Source organism: Octodon degus, unplaced genomic scaffold, assembly GCF_000260255.1.
Source record: "Octodon degus isolate 3935 unplaced genomic scaffold, OctDeg1.0 scaffold00164, whole genome shotgun sequence".
NCBI classification, from domain to species: domain Eukaryota; kingdom Metazoa; phylum Chordata; class Mammalia; order Rodentia; family Octodontidae; genus Octodon; species Octodon degus.
Window position 1 is genome coordinate 425588 of NW_004524740.1, and position 24657 is coordinate 450244.

Sequence of the window (24657 nt, forward strand, 5' to 3'; positions counted from 1 at the left end):
TTCCTCTATATCTCATTGGCTCTGCTTCATGCGATCTATTTCTTTCCTGTATTGCTCATTCAAGGAATCCATTGTTTTTCTAATCTCTATTTTTTATTAGTGTTTTCTTGAGAATCAGTTATTAATTCTTTTACTACAGAGATTATTTCTGATCTGATTTCCTCTATATGTTTCTGCATTTGATTCTTTACTTCAGATGCTATTAATTCAGAGGTTTGTTTCCATTTCAGAGGTTATTTCTGATCTGAGTTCCTCTATACCTTTCTGCAGTTTTTTCTTTATTTTAGATGCTACTGATTGAGACATTTCAGATGTGTGATTCCCCATTACTTCTGTGCTAGTTTCCTCTGCACTTGTTCTAGGTGGGCTCGCAGCCTCTGATTGCATTTTGCCCCTCCTCTGTCATTTTGTATAGTACTGACCTCTGACCTTTGTGTTAGAGCTTTGGTGCAGTTATAACCTTAGCACCTACTGAAATTTGGGTGCAGATCTCTTGAGTTTATCCAGTTGTGCCTTGCTTGGGTCTTAATTTTTGTGCTCAGCTCCTTCCTGCTGCAGCCTTTGGAAGTGCACCTGTTGTGCCCCTCAGGCACAACAGTGAACTTGTTGTGCCTCTCTGTTGTGCCCCTGGTCCAGGTGGCGCAAGGGAGCATAGAAGCTTTCCCACACACTCGCTCGGCCTGGGCTTGGACTGGATCTGGTGTGTTCCAAGAGCACGAAAGTTCTTACTTATTGGGTGGGCTTGGGGTAGGGGGCTGCAGAGGGGTGGAAGTGTCCCAAAAGCGTAACAGAGGTTATCACTCACTCAGTGTGCCTGGGTTTGGTCTGGTAAGGTCCCATGGGCACAGGGGAGCTGGAAGCTCTCCCACACACTCGCTGGCCCTGGGCTTAGGCTGGATCTGGGATGGTCCCAAGTGCGTGGCCGAAGTTCTCACTCACTGGGCGGGCTTTGGTGGGGGGACTCCAGAGGGGTGGAGGGGTCCAGAGGGCACAGCAGAGAGTTTTACTCACGTGACATGCCTGGGTTTGGCCTGGAGAGGTCCCCTGTATTATTTTCTTAGTCTCCATTGTATTAATTTTTGCTCTGTTCTTTATAATTCCCTCCCTTGTACAAGCATTGGACTTTACTTGATCTTATTATAGAAGCTTAAAATTCAACATTCAATTGTTTGTTTGAGCTCACTTTTCCTGGTATGTATTCACCATTACAAATTTCCCTCGTAGAACTGCTTTCATTGTATCTCGTAAGTTCCAGTATATTGTTTTAGCATTATCATTTAATTGTAGAAACTATCTAATTTCTTGTTTACTTTCACCTGTGACCTAGGGTGTTCTATAATTTCCATATGTTTATGAAGTTCTTGTGGTTTCTTTTGCCATTGATTTCCAATTTCATTGTACTATAGCCTGAAGACATGTATGGGATAATTTGAATTTCTTTGCATTTACTTAAGTATGTTCAGTGACCTAGTATGTGGTCTGTTTTGGAGAATGTCTTGTGTGCAGTAGAGAAGACTTTGTATTCTGATGTTGTGGATGAAACACTGTAGACATCTACTAAGTCCATTTGTTTAAAACTCTGATTCAGTTCAAATATTTCATTGTTGATTTTTTTTGTTTAGTTTGTCTGTGTATGCCACGGTTTTGGGATCCCCATTGTAATTGTTTTAGTGCTTATTTGATTTTTCATGTTCATTAGCATTTGTTTTATATATATAATATTTGTTTTATATACTATTTGTATATTTTGGTTATATCTGCAGGTGTTTAATGCATATATGTTTATGATTACTATCTGTTCCTGTTGGCTTATTCACTTTGTAAGGATGTAGTAACCTTTTTTGGTTTTTTTTTTTTTTTTTTTTTTGAGACAGGGTCTAGTTATGCAGTTCAGGTTGGTCTTGAGCTCACATTGAAGCCCAGGCTGGACTCAATCTCAAAACAATCTTCCTGCCTCAGCCTCCCAAGTGCTGGGGTTACAGGCATACCTGGTTGTAGTGACATTTTTTGTCTTTCTTAATCAGTATTAGTTTGAAATCCACTCTTGTCTGCAAATAAAATAGCTACCCTGCTTTTTTTGGTGGTGGTGGGGAGTTCCTGTGGAATGTAGTATTGTTTTCCAGCCTTTGACTTTCAGTCTATGAATTTCTTTTTTAATTGAATGTGTTTCTTGTATGCAGCATATTGTTGGATCTTGTTTCTTGATTCATGCCACCAGTCTGGTTCTTTTGATTGGTGAATTGAGACCATTAAAATTGGTTGTTACAGGGCCTGCCAAATAGCTCAGTGGATTAAAGCATCTGCTTACTCAGATGCAGGGTCCTGAGGTTCGATCCCCAGGACTCTGGGTGCACAGCAGGGTGAGTTGAGACTGGGCGTGGTGGTGCGTACCTGTAGTCCCAGCACTTGGGAGGCTCTAAACTGGAGGATCACTACTAATCTGATCTATGTAGTGAGACTGTGTAGAACCTGTACTAAATACATACATACATACACAAAATAGATGGTTACAACTATGACTAACATGACCTGTCCTTGTCATGTTACTTTCCTGTTGGCTCCTTTTTGTCCTCCTCTGTTCAATTGCTTGTCTTGAGTGGTGGATTCTTTTGGGAGTCATACAGTTGTAATCCTAGTTACATCTTTTTAGAATATCCTTCATAACATTTTGGAGTGCTAGTTTGGTATTCATTAATTTCCTCTGATATTCTTTGTCATAAAAGTATTTTGTGGGGCCGGGGAGATGGCTCAGTAAAATAAGCACTTGCCTGGCAAGCATGATGAGGGCCTGAGTTCAATCCCCAGTTCTGAAAAAAAAAAAAAAAAAAAAAAACATAGAAGTATTTTGTATCTCCATCAGTTTTGAAAGATAGTCTTTGTGTTCTCTTTGATGTCAATCTGGGTTGGAGGTTGTTTTCTTTTAAGGCTTGAAATGCTTTACACCAAGCTCTCCTTGACTTGAGGGTTTGTGTTGAGAAGTCTGCTGTGATTCTGATCCTTTCCTTCTTAGGTAATTTGTTCTTTTCTCTTACAGCTTTTAATATTCTGTTCTTGTATTGAATTTCTGGAGCTTGACTATATATGATATGTCTTGGTGTAGGTTTTTTTGATGATGGCTAATTGGAGCTTTATATACCTCACCTGTATGTCAAATTCTTTTTCCCTGTTTGAGAAGTTTTCTGGCTTCTGTGAACAGGTTTTGTATGTCATTTATGCCATCTTCTGCTTTTTTCATTGACTGATCAATCTTACGTTGTTACTCTTTGCATCATCTAGCAGCTGTGGGATTGCCTTCTTGTGGTCACTTACTGTTTTTAAGCAGTCTTTATATTCATGATCACTATCTGCAGTCCTGTCTCACATATCTGAAATTCTGTTGTCATTGGCTCATTCTGCTATATATACTTTAAATGAAATTTTTAATCTCCTAGATATCTGTTCCAATCTATTTGATGGATTCTATTTCTTTCCTATGTTTGGTATTCATGATTTCCATTGTTGTGGAAATTCCTAAGATGTCTTATTTATTTTTAATCTATATTTACTCTATAGTTACTAAGTATAACTTATTATGGTCACTTACCTCTGTAGTTATATGAGAAATTATTTTTGGTTTGATTTTTTTCTAGAGCCCTATTCATCTGGTGTCATCTTTTTTTTGAAAGCACTCAGTTGCATGCTTTTTAATGATCTTTTGATTGTATAAATAATAGTTCCTTTCACATTATAATATTTAATATTTTGTGAGCTGCTTAACTAAGGAACCATATATTCTACCTTTATTTCTAGGGCATTGCAAAGAATTCATAGGAGGTAATATTTGAATGATAAAGGAAAGTATGGGTGAAATATATAAAAATAAATTTACAAATAATCCTGTTATTTATAGCAATTAAAAACATTATTTTTAAGTCCCAAGTCCCTCTTAACCAGGTAACTTTTACCAGATTAGACTTTATTTTCCTCTTCTGGTTGCCCTTTGAATTTGAACCTTAGGACTAGCCCATCTCAATTTATATTTAAATTTCTTGAAATATTAATGATCGCAGGATTATGACTATATTAAAACTATAAAGAATATCAGTTAATTATCTTAATAGTTAATCTGTGTAAATAACTATGTTTCCTTCACAGTAAGTCTCGTAGTTTGGGTTTCTTATGGGGAATGGTTCCATCTAAACCTTTGTGCATTTGCTTTTTCATTAGGATTCTGATAATCCTGACCTTCGAGACCGGGGTTATATTTATTGGCGCCTTCTCTCAACTGACCCAGTGACAGCCAAAGAAGTAGTCTTGTCTGAGAAGCCACTAATCTCTGAGGAAACTGACCTTATTGAGCCAACTCTGCTGGATGAGCTAATCTGCCACATTGGTTCTTTGGCCTCTGTGTATCATAAGCCTCCCAATGCTTTTGTGGAAGGGAGTCATGGGATTCATCGCAAACACTTGCCAATTCATCATGGGAGGTAAGCAAGTAAAGTAGGTTTGAATGAAGAGCAATTTTTTTGGACCGAGTTGGCCTTCCTCCTGCTTTTATAACATGGGAAAGAACTTGCTGTGGATTTTGCAAACCTACTACTATACTTCCCCAGGGCTCCAATCTAGGAATATGGCAATGCTTCAGAAAAATGTTATGGAGAAGAACCTTTAAATTGATAAAGTCTGAAAACTGCTTAAGTTTCTGCTGAGTTGAGCCCTGAAATATTTCCAGAGTTAAAAATGTGGGACATGGGGGGAGCCTATTTGTGTTTTGCTGTTTATCCCTTAGTATAGTTTTGGTTGTGGCTTAAGTGCATAGTTAGATATTGCTTCTCTCATAGGATAAAACTATCAATGAAATAATGTTGGCCAGATTATTTATGTAAACAGCTTAAATTCTAACGTATACTGTTTTTCAATTACTTGTACCTTTCTTACTAAATTAAGTTGGCCATATCAGGAAATTTGGTTGTGAATAGGCCTTCAGGTAGCATGGAGCACTTGCTTTGTAGGTATCTGAAAATTTTAATTAGGGAGGAGAAATAGTCTAATAAATTCTTACAAGAGGTAACTTAGAAGCTTGCCAGAACCTGATTCTTTCATCAATTATAAAAACCCTCAAATCTAAGTAGAATTTGCTCTCAAAGGGGGTCAGAATATAGCTCAGTGGTAAAGCACTTGCCTAACATGCAAGATCCCTGGTTTGATCCTAAGCACTGAAAAGAAAAAAAATATTGGCTGCCAGAATAATGGGCTCTCCATTAATGAATGTCTTGTGCCATTGTTTAATATATATTTTAGGTCTGACCAAAACGCAGAATTTACTGCTTTACACATTGGTATAATCAGCATTTTGGGCTCTATTTTAACAGACTCTAGATACAGAGAAAAAGGGAAAAGTAATACCCAAGAAAAGGATTTTTGATCTTTTATGGCCTTAGCTGAGGCTTTAGTTTAAGGCCAGGTGCTTTGATTTTTAATTCTGAGGTGATATGTAAATTCATAAAATTAGGCTTTGGAATAAGTTATGGTGTTTTTCCTTGTAGGCAGCCATGTTTTAACATTCTCTGAATGTAACTATTTGACTTCTAAGTATTTTTTGCTTGTGCTTCAAGTTTTTTTCTGGATAGAATTTCTGTTTTAACTTGCCAATGTAAACATATTTATATGCCATTTAATCTAGCATTCTGATAAATTTTGGGTCTCAAATGGGAAGAAGAAAGTTAAAAAAACAAAATACACAGAAACAACTTTCTTGAACACAAGAAAAGAACACTATCTGAAAGAAATGCACTGTTATACATACGATCTTTATTTGAGTAGTAGCTTTTAAATTGCTGTCTTATGGTTCCCTTACCACAATTCCTTATGGGTCCTTTTTGGGTAACCCTCCTGTGCTTGCCTATTGTTTCTAACAGGTGTAGGAAAATATAGGAGAAATACAGTTCAGTATAAGTGAGGATGGTGCGTTCCTGCAAATGATGTGTCTGTCAGTTACTTCTTCCAGCCTTCCTTTCTTCCTGTCACCTTTTCTGCACCATAAGATGAATAAGAGATGCATTGCCAACATGAGCGAAAGCAGCATTTTAAAACTTTACTCTACCTTTTGTCAAAATTTAAACATGCTTTTAGACCTGTTTCAGTAATCTTTTAAAATCACTTGGGAAAGGGGAAAGTGCCCTACTTTTGTGCTTACTGTGCTTAATACTTGTCAGCTGTTCTATGGGGTTGAGGTGGTAAATAGCTGTCTAACTTAGAAAACCTTGACATTTAAAAATATTGCTTTATGACATTTATGGGGTTCCCATGAGTTCACAATGGAAAATTTTCATATAAATTTTCCCATTTGGGAAAAAAAATCTCTGCTAATTATTTATCATGTTCTTTCACGTTCATCATGCATCTAAAAAATCATTTGTCATATATCTCCTCATTCTTTGCTTATTGTAAATATATATATATATATATATATATATATATACACACGCACAATATATATATATCTATTCTACCTTCTATTTAGAGATGCTAATATATCCCTGTATTCTTTCATATTTTTTAAATGGCACATGTCATTAAATGACATAATTTCATATGTAGAAAATACTCTGAAGATTTCGTATTTCTTGACAAATATGTATGAAATTATTTCCCTTTTGACTTTCTTCTATCTGGCCTCTTTTCACCATGGCTTCCGTGTTACCTTTTCATTTTAAGTCATCTTTCTTGATTTGCTTTCCTCTCTTTAATCTTTACACTGCCATGTTCATTTTCTTCCCTGATCATTAATCTTGGTTCTGTCAAAAGGCTTGTCCTGAACTTTGTCTTTCTGTGCATCTCTTTGTATTTTCTTAGTTAACTTATCTACCAATCATAGCTACTGCTGATATATTACAACGCTTTACTATTTGTATGATGTTCACGTTTGATCCTTGCTATAGTAGAGCCTTGTGTTTGAGTAATATTGTTATCATTTTATTGATGAAGTCTCAGAAAAATTGTCCTAGAATTATGCAACTAGCAATTAGTGGAGCCAACACTTAATCCCCTGTTCTTTTCACCATACCTTCCCCCTGGTAACCCACCTGAGATATGTACATGAATTTCACCCTAAACTTATTGTCTAACTTTGGGTGACAGTTCCTTGTCCTTAGCTGCCTGTTGGACTTCTGTACTTATTGGTCTTACTTGAAACTTGTTGACTGGCCATACCACCCTGAATAGGCCAATCTCATCTTACTTTAAACCTAATGATTAAGAAGTGAAGATTCTGGGCTGTAGTTGTAGCTCAGTGGTAGAGCTTATGCTTAGCATTCAAAGCATGGGGTTCAGACCTCAGCCCCCAAAACCAAAAACACTTAAGTGTCTTACTTTTATTAGTATCCTTTCAGATCTGCTCTGATTAATTACAAGCATCATTTTTCTTCTTAGCTTGTGTTTGTTTTCTGTACTTCAACTTTTCTTTTTCTTTTGTCCTCTATATTCAAGATTGTCAAAAACTACTAGGTTTTCTTTAGAGAAAAAAATTATTTCAACTTATTAATTGAATGTTTACAGTGTTTTATAGTTACACTCATTTGTTGTCTGGTCATTTTGTCCTAGGTAGAACTGACTTTTGTCTTTTCTCTTCTGTGTATGTGTGACTGCAGCACTGATGCAGGTGACAGTCCTGTTGGCACCACCTCTGCAACTAACCTGGAACAGCCTCAGGTTATCCCCTCTCAAGGTGACCTTCTTGGAGATCTTTTAAATCTTGACCTTGGTCCCCCAGTCAACGTGCCACAGGTGTCCTCCATGCAGATGGGAGCAGTGGATCTCTTGGGAGGAGGACTAGATAGTCTGGTAAGCATATTTCTTCTCTTTCTCTTTTCATTACTTTTATTTCTTGATATGCCCGAGAACATTACTAAAACTTCTTAGAATTAGACCTTCCCTTGAGGAGCAGTGATGTCCTTTGGTAAAGGACAGTATCACTTGTCTTTAGAGAATTAATTATAATATTCATTATTGATATGAGATATCTCTACACATTAAGATTATTTTGTTGTCCTGACTCTAAATAGCACTTTTGATATTTAACCAGCCTACTGTTCAGCGATCTTAATGCTTCATATCCTTTCCAGAGTTTATTATTGTTTCTGTTTCTTGACTTTATAGATAACCCCCTAAATTCTCCTTTTAACCTGAACAGTACTAAAATGGGCTCATATAGTTCATCTTATTTTTAGTCTTTCAGGCCCATTGGCCTTTTAAATAGTCCATTGGCTATGCTTTGTACAATTCTGAAAGGTTTTGAGACAGTCATTCAAACCATTTTTATATAAAATGTACCTCTGTTACAGTTGAGAAGAACTCAAATGGTTCTTTTTTTCCCCTTCTTCCCCACTTCTTCTACCTTGTCATACTTCCAATTTAATTAGCTTCCAGGATTCTAATACTAAAAGGCACCAAAGTCTGGAATATCTGTGAATATGTGCCACCAATGGAAACCAAAATTATTTTTGTTGCTGTACAAAATATATGACAAATACTAGGTGTCACCTTTAGCCAGTGAGGAGAAGGCCAGGAAAACCGTGGCGCTCATCAAGTAGCTCCTTACAAACTAGGTATTTAACTGTGGTGGAATTAGTTGGTTTTTGTTTTGTTTTATTTTAGCTAGACACCTGCAAATGAGATGTTTGTCAACCTAAAGGTTAGAAAGATGCCCAACAAATTGATTTATTTCCCAACATCATTGGAAGGCAAATGCCATAGTTATGAAAATACAATGTTCTCAAAGATTGTGTCAACAGAACAGCCTCACACACTGCTACCTGCACTGGCATCATCTCTTATACTTAAAGAATAATACCATCTGGGGCTTATGCCAGCCAGGTCCATTTACAATTTGGCTGGCAGAGACTAAGAAAATAGTCCCATCCCTATGGTTTTTTCATTTTACTAATGAAAAGTCACTGCTTCCATAATCTATACACTCGTCAAGCAGTGAACTCCAACTTATTGACAAAGATGAACACTCCTGGTTTCTTTCTTGAGCATATAGCATTTGCTTTTCATATTTTTAGTAAATGGATTTGATTAAGTATAAGCGGAATAGTTTCCTCATATGCTCATTCTGCATTGTTGTACAGCCTTCTTACAGACTCAGAACATGCCCAAATGAATACTTATTCATGGAGGCTCCCAATAATCCCTTACAAAATTAAAATAGTACGTCCTATTTTTTTTTTAACTCATCAGCTACAATTTGAACGTTGTGTCTTCCTCAAGTTTATGTTTTAATAGCCCTCCTTACTGCTTTCCACGGTGGCTTCCTGCATGTTGGACTTATTAGAGCTTCGAGTGAAAAAAAAAGATTGAGGGATAGAAGGGGAAAGGAGCCTGTATTTTCATGCTGCAAGGCCCAGGATTCTGCACTGTTATATCTTGGCCCACTTTGGCATAGAAAGAAAGAATGTTATTTCCATTTGACTGTTTTAGCTCTTGTCAGCGCCCCAAACTAGAGTTTTCTCACTGTATATTAACTTCCAGTTGTCCGTTAGAATTTCTGCATGTGTAGCTTCAGATAGAAAAGTTTTTAGAACTAACTTGGGTTGTAGTAGCCAGAGTTGTACATGAAATTTATTCTTCTCCCTCCTCTCCCCCCCGTTTTTGCCCTCACCTTCTTTTTTGTAAAGGATATTCTTTTTGGGGTGAAAAAATAAGTTGGTTTTCAAATTTGGATTTTTAAAATTTATACATTATGTAGTCTTTGCTAGATAAGTCCAGTAATTTTCCTGTGTAACCAAACATGAGCTTTTCCTCACTTTGAGATTTTATAGCACCAGCAGGTTTTTGCAGTAAAATTTTTTAGCTAGCTCTGAGATACACTTTGTCACAGAAATCAAAATGAGTACAAGCCCTTATTTTTGCTTTGGATCTGCCTATATTTAAATTTGTATTCACTCAGAGAACTAGGATCCTTTTTCTGAGAACATCACAAGCAGGCTTAAATCTGCTGTGTGAAAGATGAGTTTCTATGGCAGCAGAAGACCATGCTACTATTAAAATGCTTTTATTCTTATACTAATTGTCTGTTTTAAAGGGGAAAATAATCTTCAAAGTTGTCTTCATCTATGATGTCATTTTCTCCCCTGTACTAGGCATTGAACTGCAGGCCTTTGTACTAAGCTGCATTACCAGCCCTTTTTTCTTCTTCTCTTCTCTTCTCTTCTCTTCTCTTCTCTTCTCTTCTCTTCTCTTCTCTTCTCTTCTCCTCTCCTCTCCTCTCCTCTCCTCTCCTCTCCTCTCTTCTCCTTCTTTCCTTCCTTCCTTCCTTCCTGTATTTGGTACTGGGTCTCACTATGCAGCTCAGACTGTAGTGATCCTCCTGTTTTCAGCCTCCCCAGCGCTGGGAATACAGGTGTGCACCACCAGGCCCAGTCCTGGTTCATCGTGCCTGGAGCTAGGGCCAGCATGGCATGTGGGGTGCCGGGGTGCTGGGGATCAAACCCTGGTCCCTGTGCTTGCCTAAACAGGCACTTAGTCCACTAAGCTATCTCACCAGCCCTCCTAGCCCTTTTTTATATTTTGAGACTCAGTCTCACTACGTTGCCCCTGCTGGGAAGTGTCCCTCCTCAGGAAGCTGTCCCTCCTATCTCAGCATCCTGTAATGCTGAGAATACAGATATACAGGCATCTATGCCTAGCTACAAGTGCCATTTCTTAATGCATTCTTGCCTCACAATAGCACTTTCAAAACAAACTATAATGTGTATGTGAACCTCCTAGAGATCTTGTACTGATACAAGAGACATCTTGATCTTATTAGGCTAGGGCAGGACCTGGGAATCTGCCTTTCTAACACCTTCCAGGGATGCTGGAGCTCCTCCTTATCTGTGGATCACATCTGGCACAGGCAGGACATACAACACCTGCAACCACTATGAACCACCTCAGTGTGGTGTTTGAACCATAGCTACCGGAAAACTCAGAACCTTTTTCCTCTTGACTCCAGTCACAAGCACACTTCTGGAAAGAGAACTCCAGCTCTACTCCATATTAATTGAGGAAGGACAAGGAACATGAGATTATTAAAGCCCTTTCTTTTTGGTCTTTTTGAGATAGGGTCTCGCTATGCAGTTCAGGCTGGCCTCGTGCTTACTTTGTAGTCCAGCCTGGTCTCAGACTCACAGCTGTCCTGCCTCAGCATCACAAGTGCTGGGATTACAGGCATGCACCATGATGCTTGGCAGTAGCTCTTTCTTTTATACTGTTAGGAAAATGGTGTTGCTTATGACCAGTAAAATTGGACCCATGCCACATATAGAACATGGCTGGAGTTAGAATGCTGTGATTGTTTGGCAAGACGCACTTAGGTTAGAAAGGCTATTCCTTTCTATTATTATGACAAAATACCTGAGAAAATTCAATTTATAGGGATGAAATTTCATCATAATTTTAAGATTTAAGTCTGGTTCATTTTCCGTGTTGCTTTGGGCCTGTTATGAGAACACTGTTGCAGCTAGAGCTTGTTGGTGAAGGAAGCTGTTCACGTGGCTGCTGGAAATCATATGGAGAGACAGGAAAGGGCCAGGGCCCCACCATGCCCCTCAGGGGGTGTTCCTAGCAGCCTTACTTCTCCTTGACTTCACCATCTCCCAGGCATACCACAAGCTGGTGACCACACCTGCAACATAGGAGCCTTAGGAGGCCCCTAATGTCCAAACCACAACAGCTGTTAGTCAGGTCTCTAGCTCTTGCTGGGCTGTTAGCATCAGTTTCTGTCAGAAGCTCACCCAGAGCGGTCAGTGATGTGCTACCAGTGAAGTATTCACTGGCTACTCCTAAACTCATAATGATTTTCAGCTCTAGCTGCATAATTAGTTCCACGTTAGTACCGTTTTACAAATTACTCTCAATACTTGAGCCTAAGAACAAAGCCATGAGGTTGAAGCTAAACCATTTTTAAAAGTTACACTGGTTATCTTAATTTTGCAGCAGAATTGAGAACATTGAGCCAAATAATCTAAGTGGAGTTAGGTAGCTTATTTCCAAGCCAAGACGGTGACTTCCATTTAAAAATGTCATTTTCTGGTGTGCTTCTTAGGCAGTTTGTAAAAGTAGATATGTCTATCTTTACTTTTCTCCTTAGGATATTTGTGGGGGTTTTCTGTTTTTTGGGTTTTGGGGTTTTTTTTAATGATTTTTCCACTAAATGGTCCAACTTATAAGAAGTTGGCTGGAAGTTAAATTTGACCAGGTTAGGTGTAGTTGTTCTGTTCAAGAGTCCTTTTTATCCTTGCTCACTTTCCGTGATTGGAGACTGAAAAACGAGGACGTTTTATTTTTCTGTTTGGCTACCCATTTTCTTTCTACCCATTAGAACTTATTTTTATTTTTTTCTTTTTATATCCGAGTAATCCTGTCATTAGATTTTCTTCTTTTGTTAACCTCATCATTACATTTGTGAAATTAAGCTTTATTGAGTTGTGGCATTTTTTAGAACTGTCATAGTCAGGAACTGTTATGTTAATTGCCCACATCTAACTGAATTTTCCAGCCTTCTTCCATCAATAATAATGAGTTATAACATCAATAATTCTTACACCAAAGGATAGAGGGGTGAAGATATTGCTGTGATATAAGGAAAATGCATGCCGTGCCTCCCAGATGGTTGGTTATTATATACTTTTTGAAAGGAGGCAATCTTCTTTAAAAATCATTGATTTACGCAGAGGTTCAAAAATGGAATGTCTTTTTATTTTTTTATTTTTTTTTCAAAGTTTTATTGATAAACAGATAGCAATGAGACAGTTTCAAATCTAATCGAAAGTACAGTTTCAACAAATAATACACTGCATATATTCTTCTCAGTGGTTAATTGCTGTACAAGAAGTGGACTTGTGATCCTATTTACAAACACCATTAGAACAAATCATTCTATTCATTAACAGAATGCAACTATATATCTATCCCAACCACTTTGAATACACAGATACAAAATGGACATTCATCTGTATACCCCATTTTTTCTAAGTTCCATTATTGAATATTATAGGTGTGTATGGAATGTCTTTTTAGCACAAGACTTGAATCAAAATGGATTTCCCATCTGGTCATTTTAGTCTTACTAGAACTTTCTACTCCCTGTCTTTTTTTTTTTTTTTTTTTTTTTTTTGTGGCAGAACCAGGGATTGAACTCAGGCTCATGCGCTTGCCAGGAAAACACTTATTCCACTGAGCCACCTCCCTGGCCCCATTTTTTGCTTCCCTTCAGCATATTTTTTATTGTACTCTAGAAACCGTTTCCTCCTTCTGTTCGTATAAACTTGACTGTCACCTTGATGTGGAGTGAACAGAAGTAATGCAGTTTATGTCTCTGACTTTTTCCTACGTGTAGTGTATATTATTATTTGTGGTCTTACAGAAGTAGTTATTTTGGGGGTTTTGTTTGTTTTCGAAGACTTGTATTGCTTTGTTTTGCTGCCTCTGATACTTCATATGAAACTGCCAGTCCTAGATGATGTGGTTTTTCTCACAATGCAGGTCCTTCTAGTTAGGCGTTGTGTAAGAGATGATGTGACTTCCATTTATATAATTTCTATGTGTATGTTGTGTGCTCAGGAGTCTGATCAATCTGTGAGGATGACTGAAATAATCATTGAATCTCATTTTGCTGCTTTTACTTAGAGCCTATCAACAGAGGCCTCATCCATTGTTTGTCCAAAGTATAGTGCATTATTCTTTTTTTTGCGGAACCAGGGATTGAACTCAGATCCTTGTGTTTGCCGTTCAAGCGCTTATCCTCCTGAGCCATCTCCCCAGCCCCTAGTGCATTATTCTGATGCCCAGAATGCCCTTTCTCTCTGTTGAGGAAAGTTTCTATACAAGAGGATGTAGTTTCTGTATGTTCACCTGAAGTGGAGTGATATGTAGGAGAAACTGTCTTTTCCTAACTCTTACTATGAGGCATAATCAAAAAAGTTGGTGAATATTTTTACTTTAAATTTTTTTGTAACAAGCCACTTTGCCTCTGAGAATACCCTACCTTGCTTCAGGCACACTTAACACATCATTCTTGCCATTTTCTGAAGCAGGTTGCCTTAGTGGTCTGAATTGATTCAAAATGTTCACTTTTCATTGTTATTTTAACTTTGGGGGAAGAGCCAGAAGTCATATGGTGCTGGATCCAGTACATAAAGTGGATGAAGACACATTATGATGCACTCATGAGCCTGCCTTGCCTTCAGATGACAGTTGGCAACAGCATTCGCCATATTTCTTTATTACATCTCATAAAGACTCAGTTTTTAAAAACCTCCCACACTGTTTCTTACAGATTTTTGCCTTTCAGATTTGTGTGTGTGTGCATGTGTGTGTGTGAGAGAGAGAACGCGCTACTTTATAGCTACCTTATTAACAGTATTGAGTTTTTTAGTCCACAGAAAATTCATCATGCATAGTAGCATTATATCATTTTTCTGTTAGGTTTTTTTTGGCACATAAAGAGACAGGAAAAATAAGAGGCCTTTGTTGACTCGGAGGATACAGAGACAATCCAAGGAGCCTGGGGGACCCTCTGCCCTGAGACAAAAAAAGATGAGGCTTTGTGGACTTCTGCTGGGGTGCAGTTTGAGGGCAGGTTCCCTGACAGGGAAGGAGCTGACTGGTGGCACCCTGTGTACACAGGAAGGGCATCCAGGACCGGGGTGGGGAAGAAGGAGGAAGTGCTCAGCAGGGTGATAAGCTGTTGTTTGGGGGATTCAGCCACATTGAGTCAGGGCCATGATAATTTTGCAGTTTGTCCTCTGGCTGGAAACTATCATTTTCTTCCTTTGGAAGAGCCATGTAGTAACTTTTAAAAGTTTTCTGTTTTAGTTGTGTGGAAAGAACCTTATAAATTGTTGCCTAATTTTGTCTCATGAAACTTTGACTGTGGCTTCTGTAACCATTATCTTTTATCAAATACTTGCTTAGTCAAGGCTGGCTTCAGACAGCATTGGTCAGTTATCTGTCACTGTTAACAGGAACCTAAGATAATTGACTTATAAGGAGACAAGATCCATTTTGGCTCACAGTTTCAGGGATTTTTACCCATGATCAGTTGGCCCTGTTGCTTTGGGGCTTATGATGAGGCAGTATATTTTTAGCAGGAACACTTGGTAGATCAAATCCTCTCATCTCCTGCATGGGACATGAGCAAGAGGAAGAAGCTAGGGTCCCACTATCTGGTAAAAACATATACCATAATGACTGAGAGACTTCCCAGTAAATCCTGCCCCTTAAAGATTCCACTCCTTCCCAATAGCACCATGGGCTAGAGACCAAACAAACATTTACTACATGGATACTTAACCTAAACCACAGCAGGCAGTTTTGAGAATAATTACCAGTTACTGAACACTAGTCCTTATGCTAGAACTTTTATAATTTCTAATCCTTAAGATAGCTCAATAAAAAATTAATTTTTTAAAATAGCTCAATAATGTAATTGATTTGGGTTCCATTTTACAGACTACTGAAGATCATGTGGCCAGTGAGTGAGACATGAAATTTAAACCCAAGACTTCTTCAAAATTGCTAAGTTTATCTTTTCATTATCGTGATTCCTATGAGTTTGTTTGGTTTTTGGGTTTGGTTTTGGCATTTTCTAGAATAGACTCTAGTTATTGCTCTGATCCTTCTCAAACTGAGGTACGCAGTCTAGAGACCAAAAAAAAAGAAAATATAGAGACGAGCTGACGTACATTGGCTGGTTCATCATCTTGCAGTGTCACTCATACTTGATGATGAGTACCATCCCCACAGAGTAAGCACTGACATATGTAGGGCTTAGCGTATAAAACTCCAAGGCCTATCAAGATAAAACACAAGAGTTTCTTCCCCTAGGCCTCTCTGCTGTTCTTAGGGTTCTCTAGACATGTGAGTTTGGGCTAGTGTGTCCTGGAGGCGCTGAACTGTAGGACTGTATTCATAGTTGCATCTTTTTTACAGCAGAAAGATCAGGATTACTTCTCTTATCCTCATTTTCCATCTTTTACTCTTTTAAGTATAGCTTAAAGTGTCGTCTTCCCATCTTTTTTGGCAGCAAGCAGTGAGAAAGCACTAATACTTTCAAGGTGGTAAATGATGTACAGGCATTTTTATGCTGACATTGCTACTAAAACCATGCAGGTTTTTACCAGGTTAATTTTTCCTCAATTGATTCTTTTCATATGTCTTGGCAATATTGATTTAGATACTATGTTCTAGGCCAGTTGAGAGATAACTTTGTTAACCTTCTGTCCTCTTGGTGACTTTTTTCTCTAATACGAAATTTGTTTCAAAATTGTTTTCCAAGAAACAGCAAAGCTACTAAATAAAGCCTGAGTGAGCTATATAGACTTGCTAGTTAGAAAACATGTACAGTTGTTATTTCTCTTTACTCTCTGACCAGAAACGATTAGGTGAACCTTTATGTTGCACTGTGTCTTTGGTCCCCTTGGGACCATGTCTGTATCAAGTCAGAATTCTCAATTCTGACTAGTTGTCTGTGTAATACTGAATATAAAAGCATGTCAAGATTACTTTCCCAGCTTTTTTTTATGGTTTTGGATAAAATTGATCGGCATGGGGAAAGCTGCATTCTGATCATTTCTAGAAAAGATAATGCATAATATTCAAAGATAAGAATGAAAGCTAAGAAAATAAGAACTGTAAATGGGCTTTATTTCCTTTTGTCCAAGTATTACCAACAAGTATTTATCCTCAATACTCTTTATTGAATTTAGCAAATTTGGTAAAACGGTTTCTAATTTCTTGCCTTTGAGTGCCAACCCAGTACCATAAAGAATTCTCTTTCAAGCTTGGATTGTAAGTCTGGCCAGAAGAGGGCATAGTAAGAGGGAATAATCTTATCAGAAAGTCGTAAAACCCATCAAATCAGACCTTTTATAGAAACCTTCCTTCATATTATGTGAGAAATGTACCTCTTCCAGTTTTGCTTTCACCTCTCTGGAACTTCTCTGCATTATCCTTACCAGAAGGAGGCTTTTCCCTTGAGCTTCCATTTTGTGTTCTTGTGTTTCTCCGGTTGGTTTCCCGTCTCGTTCTTACAATCTGGTCTACCCACTGTGATGGCTTTGCATTCCTTGCATGCTGTAAATATTATGTAATTTTTTGAATAAGAGCAATGTCATGCTGCAGATGTGTGTCATTTTAGATCCAGGGAGAAAGCAGATATATAATATTTTTTTTCTATTTGTTTTCACGCTTTTTCCAGTTGTTTGAATTCTTGGCTGACCTGACCTTTGTGTAATTAATTATATAGTTTTTATCTCATGTCTTAAACCATTTAGTAATCTTCAGGAACCAGTGCCTGAAAGTGTCGGCTCTGTGATGTAGAATGTTCTGTAGTTTAGTGCAGAGAGTGCTTTTTATCAAGCACCTGCTGGGGTTATTTTCTGTCATAGAGAAAACAGTTTGGTCATAGGCCTATTTTTTAATATAGGTTGAATGTTAGATATTTGCAGCACCGTTTCATATATTATCAGTTCATAAAGAAGACAAATTCCAAATCCTGAAAATGCATCACAGTTTTGTTTTTTGTTTTTTTTTTTTTTCTTTTTTGTGGAACCAGGGATTGAACTCAGGTCCTTGAGCTTGCCAGGGAAACGCTTATTCTACTGAGCCATTTCCCCGGCCCAACAGTTTTGTTTTTTAACACAATCACAACACAGCGATCACTAAATTTATACCAGGAAATGAAAGACAATCAAAAGGTTTTCGTCTTTCAGTCTATTTTTATTGCACACAAGGCATTTCATGAGTGAAACAGGCATTGTAGATAAACAGAACTAGGGAGGAAGCACATGTGAAACTAGCAGAGGGGAGGTTCGCTTTCAAAACACTGCCATCCATTTTATAATCGGATACCATGTGTGTTTTACCTTGCTTGCATACCAGCTGTTTTAGCTTCAGCTTTCAACTTCAGTTCTTTAATATTTTTGTCACAGAAGACTGACTTCAGGGTGAATTATGTATCAGAGCCCTATGAAAGTATTTTCCTGTCAGCTAGCCAATTCAGTTAGTCTAATTCTGTAATGCTAAGTATCTTTTTAAATGGGCTACTCCAAATACATCATAGCATTTCCTCCTTAGACTGCCAAGCAGACCTGAAGCATTGTATGCCTCCACCTTCCTTCCCACATAGGATAGATTTCTGTCCCAACTATTTTCTTTTACCAACAATCTAAACTTCAAAAATCACTTATTCCACCTGTAATCTCAAAGCTTGAAATTGCAGTTCAAAGATGATTTGGTTCTAACCATCTCATTAAGATAGCAGGTTTTATAGATCAAAGCATAGTTTAGTCTTTCTTTTCTTTTATTTCCCCCTTAAATTTCTTTGTAAATAAAAAATATTCAAAACATTGCTGCTTGGGAGTAGAGCTTCTTAGTATATGCAAGTTCTTTAACTCTTGTTTGGATTTGTGCTCAGATGTCCTGCTGTAAAGATTGGATCTGAAACATCCTTGAGATGTCCCAGCTCCATCTTCTTTTCAAGTTTTCTCAGTACTCCCACACCCCGTCACTACCACCATGTAGTTCCCCCAGGTCGTATTTCTTTGCAATCTGGAATTTCCTTAGGCTTTGGGAGACACATTGAATGGCATATATTTCCAGCAACTTGGTAGAGCAATTTACAGATTCTGTATGGGCATCTAGTACTTAGCTAAATGAACTCTACCTCTCTCTCCTCTCTCTGCTTTCTCTCTTTCAGCTTGGCAGTGACCTTGGCGGGGGCATTGGAGGAAGTCCGGCAGTAAGTGCCATCTGTTTTTTTCACCATGGGAAGTGCTGCCCCCTTGTTTGATGCCTTTCCTTTGCAAGCACTGTCAAACCAGCTGCTGCTGCTGTCTAGCACTACACACCCAGATCTCTATAGCAGTATATATTGCCACCAAAATCTGTAGCAGTGTGTGAGAAGTAGAAAGTAGAATAGGGTTACTTAGAGTCTTTGGAATCATGTACCACCTGTGGTCAGGCAACATCATTAGGGATTGATGCTCTGGTGCCTATATAGATCATTGTTTCTGACAGTAAAGAGCTAAAAGAAACTGACCCACCCATCTTGCCTAGAGAATGTTCTTATCCTCTGATGTCATCCAGAAAGAACTTGAGAGAATCAGCTGGACTCTGTGAGGCTCTCCTCACAGATGAGTGAGTCTGGGAATGTGAATATCATCTCCCTCAGGAGAGCAGCCCCCCAGGTATTTATGCCTAAATGGGAAAGTCAGACTTGGCTGAATCCAGCTGCAAGTGAGACTGCTGTTTATGTTGGATGCTTCTCCATCTTTCTATAGATACAAACACCCCCTTGTTTAGGGTACGAGTAGCCTTTTGCACAGAATCATGGAAGCTAAAATTGGAAACAGACAGACCAAATCTTGGATCACTGTATTTCTGTGTCTACTGAGTACTCTGTCCTGATAAAGCTTCTGAAGAGTATATGTTTATCTTGTCAGTGATGGAAAAAATAAAAATAAAATAAATAACTGTGATTAAAAGTACAAAGAGTTAAAAAGAAGATATTACCAGTTTGGCTTGTAAGAAAATTATAATTGTGGTTTTCTTACTGGTTTATCAGTACTCTAAAGTAAATAGCAGCATTTTAAGGGCTATTAATCTGTTCTTCCTGATCTCTCTCCTTTTTTTTTCCCTGCAGGTTGGACAGTCCTTCATCCCATCATCAGTGCCTGCAACATTTGCTCCCTCACCAACGCCTGCAGTAGTCAGCAGTGGCCTAAATGACCTGTTTGAACTCTCCACTGGGATAGGCATGGCTCCTGGTGGATACGTGGCTCCTAAGGCTGTAAGTACAGTTAGCATAGCAATACTTTTTTAATGGACAAAAGCCAAATTCTAACATTTGGCTTGCCTCCAGAACTAAGAAAGCTAAGATTTTGCCCTGGTTCTGAGGGATTTACAAGGAAGATAAATACAGCTTCACACTGATAGGAAGTACCATTGACATCCTCAGTAAACATTTCTATAGTTTATCAATACTGAAGTGAATCTAGTGAATCTAGTGAAGGCCTGTTACATGCTGCATCAACAAGAATCTAGTGAAGGCCTTTTACATGCTGCATCAACAAGAGAAAGAAAATAATTTTTTTCATTCCTTCCTCCTCTTCTGTATGATCTAGAGTGCCTTGGCTCAGATTTGATTTTCATGTGCCACTGTAGAGTACTGGTTTGGATTTGTTTCACTGTGGCTCTTGCAGTCTCAACCTTGCTTGATGTCTGTCACACTAAAATTCAAAACAGGAACCTCCTTGTAAGTGAAGCTCTTCTTAACCTCTTGGGAAAGATACTAGCCAGGGCAGGGTAGACTTTGTGTAATTTTGCCTTTCTGAGAATTAACATGCCTGTTTGCTTCCTGATTTTTCTGCCTACTTATCTGGTTCTTTATGGAGAATCTTTGTTAAAGACATGTAGACCACTTGTCCCTTCCAGGATTTCTAACTGTGTGTATACAACCGTTGCATAGAAAGCCAAAAAGATGACTCAAATCAGAGCCATGGGGTTTCTGGCACAACTTAGTACTATAGTTTTGTTGCAGTATCTACTATTTTGGAATTTAGGCCCACAGAGTTTATTAATTGAAAAATTATTTGATGTACTCCTTTACCTAAAATACCCTGTTTAATATACAAATATAAGGCAGAAAATTTCCTCTTGCTCCTATTTCTCCACATATAGCCATTGTTAATTTTCTTACGGGTCCTTTCAAAAGAAAAAGACAAAGATCATACATGTAGTCAAATATATGTATCCTTTAAAAATACTGTCATTTTTCATTTTTAAACATTTATTAGTACATGTTTGCAGTACATTACAATTACATTCATTTTGGGAGTTAGTATATGTACATAGCACAGCTTAATTCTTTTTCTTTCTGTTCCCTTCCCTCTCACTCCCTCCACCTCTTGTCCCCTCATCAGCAAGAGATCTGTCTCCGTTTTGAATTATCTTCTTTTATTTTGTTCTATAAGTTATTTATATTTTGCAGTATACTCTTTTGTGCGTTGTTCTTTCATTATCATATTCTTCTTTTTCTACTTTTTTTTCCTTGTATTTTAGGGAAGGGTCTATCTACAGGGTGTTCAGGGTCTCACTACTAGATCGGACTCATAGTGATCCTCCTGTTTACAGCCTCCCAAGCACACCACCGTACCCAGTCTCAGTGGCTGTCTCAGCACGCCCTGGGGGCAGAGCCGGCACAGCAGGCCCGGGGATTGAACCCTGGCCACTGTGCCTGCTTGCAGGCACTTTAATCTGCTAAACTATTTGGCTGTCCCCAAAGGTTCCTTTTTCTTTTTCTTTTTTTTTTTTTTTTTTTTTTTTTTTTTTTTTATGGTACCAGGGATTGAACTCAAGACCTTAAGCTTGCCAGGCAAGCACTTATTCCACTGAGCTATCTCCTCAACCCTTCTTTTTCTGTGTTGTGTTGTATTTTATTTTGTTTTCCCCCAAACTAGAAATTGAGTCCAGGGCCTTCACACTGAGCAACATCCCTAATCCCTTTTTTATTTTGAAGTAGAGATGTTACTGAGTTACCCAGGCTTGTCTTGAACTTGTGATGCTCCCTTCTCAGCCTCTGAGAGTTCTGGGGTTACTGTGCCTGGCCACGTTCTTTTGAGAGGCTTTATTAGATACAGCCACTGCACCCTCTTTTTGTTGTTACAGTGTTGTAGCAAACATCATTCAACATTTTAAATAGACATACCAACTTGTACTCCAAAGAGGTAGCATCCAGTTACTTTTCAGCAAAATAACAAGAGCTGGGCCGGGGAGATGGCTCAGTAGAATAAGTGCTTGCCTGGCAAGCACAAGGGTCTGAGTTCAATCCCCGGTTCCGCAAAAAAAAAAAAAAAATAACAAGAGCATCAAGTTCCTTCTGTTCTCTTCTATTGGGTATGACTGATTTGTTGTTTTGGTTTTTTGTTTTGTTTTTGTTTTTTTGTGGGGGTGGTATTGAGAATTAAACTCAGGGAGCAGTTAGCTTCACCCTGTTTTAGTATTTCAAATAGGATCTCACTGTGTAGCTCAGACTGGTCTTGAATAAGTAATGGATATTGTACCACCCATGGCTGACTCTAAGGTTTTTTGACTAAGTGATAAATGAAACATAGTATCTTCACCAGAAGAGACCTAGAATAGCAAAGACAATCTTGGGCAGCAAAGGCAAGGCAGGGGGTATCACAGTCTCTGACTTGAAATTATGCTACAGAGCTACTGTGATAAAAACAGTGTAGTACTGGCACACACACACACACACACACACACACACACAACAGTGCTGAGAATTGATTGGATAGATTAGAAGATGCACAAACAACTCCAGACATACTCAATCACATTATCTTTGAAAAGGAGCAAAATACCTTCACTGGAAAAAAGACAGCCTGTTTAATAAATGGTAGTGCAAAAACTGGCCTTCCACATCCAAAGATTAAAACCAGACCCATATCTTTCACCATGTACTAAACTAAAATCAAAATGGGTCCAAGATCTCAATATTAAAACAAAACAGAAACTAAATTTACTGGAAGATATACTAGGTAGAACTCTTGAAGATATATGGTATAGGCAAAGACTTTATGAACAAAACTCAAGTCACATGAAAAATACTACAAAGAATTGATAACTAGGATCTCATTTATTGAAAAGCTTTTGTATAGCAAGAGCAACCACCAAGAGAAGAGACAACCCATACTGTGGGGAAAAAAAATTTGCCAGCTGTTTCTCAAAGAACTGCTATATGTAGAACATATAAAGCACTCAAATTATCAGACCCCTCAAATTTAAAGACCCAATCCAAAATTGGGCATCTGATATAAATACACACTTCTCAAATGAAGTAGAAACAGCAAATAAATATATGAAAAAATCTTCACCATTATTGGTCACTCAAGAGATACAGGGCTAGGGAGATAACTCAGTGATCTAAGTGCCTGCCTGGCAAGCACAAGGTCCTGAGTTCGTTCCCCACTATCACTAAAAAAAAAAAAAAAAAAAAATTAAAACACTGCTGAGATCCCATCTCACTCCAGAAAGAAGGGCTACTATCAAGAAATCAACCAATAACAAATACTGTTGTGGCAGTGGTAAAAAGGACCCTTCATTACATGTGGTCCCACCAGTGTGGAAATCAATGGGATGATTACTCAAAAAACTAAATCTAGATGTTCCATTTAACCCAGCTGTTCCCTTCCTTGATATCATCCCAAAAGAATATCATCATACCACAGCAATACATGCACACCCGTGTTTATAGCAGCAGTTTGTAATAGCTAAGTCTTGGAAACAGCCCAAGTGCCCATCAACCAATGAACAGATGATGAAGATATGGTTTTTATACAATGGAATACTATTCAGCCATAAAGGACGGTAAACTTGAGACATTTCTAGCTAAATGGACGTACCTTGAGACCATACTCTTAAGTAAAATAAATTAGCCAAATGTTTAAATACTGTATTGTTTCTCTGGTATGAGAAAATGAAAGTGTAAACAAGGACCAAAATGTAACAGATACTGTAAAATAGGAAAAAAAAAATTGAAGTGGAAAGGAAACTGAGGGGCAAGGGAAAAGAAAAAAAATAGAAGGGAAAAACAGAAGCAAAGCTTTTATGAATGAGGAAGGGTTGCGGGGGAGGTAGAAGAATGGAGAAATCATAGAATTAAGATGTCTCATGTGCAGGTTCCAGTTCCCTATGATAGATGTCGTCATTGTGTGTACATACAAGGTACCAATGACCTTAAAGAAAATTAGTATCTTTTGAATATTTACTTCCTGCTCTTTTTCCTCTTCCTCCTCCTTTTTAGTATGGCTGTATAATCATCATCATTATTTACCATCCTCAGACTCCTTAATGTACAGCTCATAGGTTTTTTTTTGTTTTGTTTTGTTTTGTTTTGTTTTGTAATTTTTAAAGTTTTTTTTGTTTGTTTTTACTACTATAAGCCAGGAATATCACAAGTTCTGTAGCTAGAGGTGAGATTACTGAAGCAACACTGAAGTATTTATTATTTACCATAACGATAGCAAAAGTTACAAATGGATGAGAGATTGCTAGTAATGATAAGTCTCCAAAGATTATAGGCGTGGTATTTTCATTAGTAGATTCAGTTTTTTTTCCTTTTTAAACATTTACCAAAACTCATAGAAAAACATGTTGAACTTACTAGAATTTCTCTTTTATGTATATATGTATTTGGTAGGCTGGATTGTATTCAAAGCATTAAAATGACCCAGTTAAATAAAAGAAAAAAGACCATGGTTTACCCATAAGCTATTCTGTTTTATTTTAGTTTGGTTTTGGTTCTTAAATAATTGAGAATGGTGTTACAATTCAGAAAATACTACTTTATCCCAAGCCTTTCACATTGGTTTGATACTTATAGTATAAAATCACAGTTGCCTGAGGAAGTGAAATCTGAATCTCATATTTATTTATTTATTTATTTATTTATTTATTTATTTATTTATTTATTTTTAAAGAAATCGTATCAAGATAAATCTTGTCGGGTTCCTTTGAGCTCTATGCTGTGTTTCAGGTCTGGCTACCGGCAGTAAAGGCTAAAGGCTTGGAGATTTCAGGAACATTTACTCACCGCCAAGGGCATATCTATATGGAAATGAACTTCACCAA

The 24657-nt window shown here is 37.8% G+C and overlaps 1 protein-coding gene across 1 annotated transcript in view; it reads left to right on the plus strand.

Annotated features, from left to right (window-relative positions):
* Positions 1 to 24657, plus strand: part of Ap2b1 (adaptor related protein complex 2 beta 1 subunit) — a 124247-nt gene that overhangs the window by 58757 nt on the left and 40833 nt on the right. Inside the window, exons 12-16 of the mRNA XM_023703155.1 lie at positions 4205 to 4466; positions 7629 to 7821; positions 18722 to 18763; positions 19667 to 19813; positions 24563 to 24657. Coding sequence (XP_023558923.1) covers positions 4205 to 4466; positions 7629 to 7821; positions 18722 to 18763; positions 19667 to 19813; positions 24563 to 24657 — 739 coding nt within the window. The remainder of the gene's footprint in view (positions 1 to 4204; positions 4467 to 7628; positions 7822 to 18721; positions 18764 to 19666; positions 19814 to 24562) is intronic.